At 46.2% G+C, this 2,431-nt stretch overlaps 1 protein-coding gene across 1 annotated transcript in view; it reads left to right on the top strand.

Annotated features, from left to right (window-relative positions):
- Positions 1–208: 208 nt before the first annotated feature.
- T265_06252 (hypothetical protein) overlaps positions 209–2,431 on the top strand; it is a gene marked incomplete at both ends in the record, with an annotated part of 8,705 nt that continues 6,482 nt past the window's right edge. Inside the window, one exon of the mRNA XM_009171462.1 lies at positions 209–583. Coding sequence (XP_009169726.1) covers positions 248–583 — 336 coding nt within the window. The remainder of the gene's footprint in view (positions 584–2,431) is intronic.

Below are 2,431 nucleotides of genomic sequence, written 5' to 3'. Positions count from 1 at the left end.
CTGGTGCTTCATTCAGAATGTGAGGTAATCCTTGCTAATTTTGTGGTTGCTAGCCTGCCAGTGACATAGTGCCTAATTCACCAGGATTTAATGTGACTTTTTTTCAGTGTACCAATTCGGCTTTCTAATCGTTGGTTCGAATCGATTGTATCATTCGCTTTGGAAACGTTTGCAACCGACCAAGAAGTCAGAAATGTTTACCTAACAGGAATTGTGTCATATTTCCTCAATCAAACCACCACATAAGATGATACGTGGAGCTATTCATCATCTTCATACCGCCTATCGTACTCGCCAACTTCCACTTACTGACGTCTACAATTTCTTTGCTTCGCGAATCATTGCTGACCAGACGGCTTATAACACAGGCGAATCATTGTCCAGTTTCGGTATAACTCCGACGAATTCCTTCATCAGTGTGACACGAAATCACACCTTGCCAGCTGCCTGTGATTCCTCCATCATTGCTGGTGTTCCAATGGGAATCAAAGACAATTTTTGTACTGATGCAAATCAGTGGAATGTTCCTACCACATGCGCCTCTCGCGCGTTGGAGAATTTCCGTCCACCATATGATGCCGCAGTAAGTCTTGCACGCCACATCAATCTGGCGCGACTTGCGGAGTTTCTGTCTAAAAACCTTGGTCAACATCTACCGTTTCTTTAGGCGCGCTCCCATTCCGTGGTTTGATCTAACACCACCGTCACTTGTTAATCGAGTTGTTTTACATTGTCCTTTTGTCAAGTAAAGCGCAATCTGGCTTACAGATATCTATTGACCCTACTGTTTAACTAATTAGGTCAGTCAGCACTTTGAATTCTGTTTGAGGCATGGCAGCTGGGCACCGGAAGGGTGCTACAGCCGAACGTTTTCTCAGGTATCATAAGAAGGACTATCTAGTCGAGCCACTCAGGCAGAAACCGGTTCTGTAAGGCTTGCTTTTTGTAGTGCTTTATGTTATGCTTGCCATTCTGTGGCTATTACCTCTTGGCATGGCGCCCAATACGTTTTCTCGGTATCATAAGAAGGACTATCTAGTCGAGCCACTCAGGCAGAAACCGGTTCTGTAAGGCTTGCTTTTTGTAGTGCTTTATGTTATGCTTGCCATTCTGTGGCTATTACCTCTTGGCATGCGCCCAATTTACAATATAAGCGAGTTAGGTGTGGTCAACACATCTCCGTATGAATGCATTTGTAGGCGGATGGCTAAAAGCGGCATGCGAGTTTGTGTCACCAAGTTGTCTCTGCGTTGACCCTTCATTTCGGTGACTGCGTTATTATAGTTGTATTGGTTAGATAATGCTGAACAGATCTTAATTAGCTGGATTACTTCAAACTATTGGTTTGGAACTGGTTGTCTTTAGTGGTTGTTCAGTTTTTGATTTTCTCACTGCAGAGTTCGTAACTTCGCTTTCGATGGAGCAGTGCTCATCAAGTGTCGGATACACATCAACTTTAGGAATGGCATTTATTGTAGGTTCGAATTAACTCAAAATGCGGATGTAAGGATACGGACGTATTGTGTAAATGCGGCCAAACAGGTCCGCCTTGCAAAGGCACGTATGCAGCTCTGATCATATGTCCAGGCATCACACAATAGCTCTCTGGTTTATTGACGAACGGACACACACGTGCGCAAATTCCCGGATACATTCAATCAGCTGCTACAGTCCTCCACCACTAGATTTTGGAACTTTCACCTGGTAACGTTTGACCTGCTTTTACTCTTCTGCTGATTGTATTAAAAGCCCTACAGTAAAGAGACTCTTCTGCTGTATTAAAAGCCCTACAGTAAAGAGAAGAGAAAAAGAGTGGGTGAGGGAGAGGACCTAGTGCTGGTCTATGTCAAGCATGCATACGTGCCTACACCTCCAACCGCTCAATCAGACAATCTGGAAAGAAACTGACAGCACGTACGCCACTGACATCGATTAGCCGCCATTTCTTGCAACGTCTCCAGCCAAGCACAGACGGGGTCACGGGGACGCCATCCTGGAAGTCGAACAATACCAACGACACCCAAACTCTTCGTGATCTCTTTCACGCCTTTCTGCCAAGTCATGTGCTGTCCACCTAGCGGTTTGCGCCATCCTGAAGGAGGCACGGAGAACAACACTCGTCTCGGTAGACGGTGTTTCGGCATGCGTATCACATGACCGAGCCATCGCAGTCGATGATGCTGGATGTTTTCCCGGATTGAAGTGCCTGCAGCACAACCAAATACCCGTTTTCTAATCGCCTCGTTACTAACACGTTGAAGCCATCCAAAACCAGCCACGCTTCTGAGGCATCGGTGGTCGAAAACCTGAAGACGCCTCACATCATCTGTCCGCAGAGGCCATGTCTCGCACCCATGCAACAACACAGCCCTTACTGTAGCCTGGTACACACGACCTTTAAGACCCAGTGAGATGCCTTTTTGACGCCACA

This window comes from Opisthorchis viverrini (genome assembly GCF_000715545.1).
Source record: "Opisthorchis viverrini unplaced genomic scaffold opera_v5_129, whole genome shotgun sequence".
Taxonomy (NCBI): Eukaryota; Metazoa; Platyhelminthes; class Trematoda; order Opisthorchiida; family Opisthorchiidae; genus Opisthorchis; species Opisthorchis viverrini.
The sequence above is the reverse complement of the archived record's forward strand: the minus strand, read 5'-3'. Positions and strand labels throughout refer to the sequence as shown.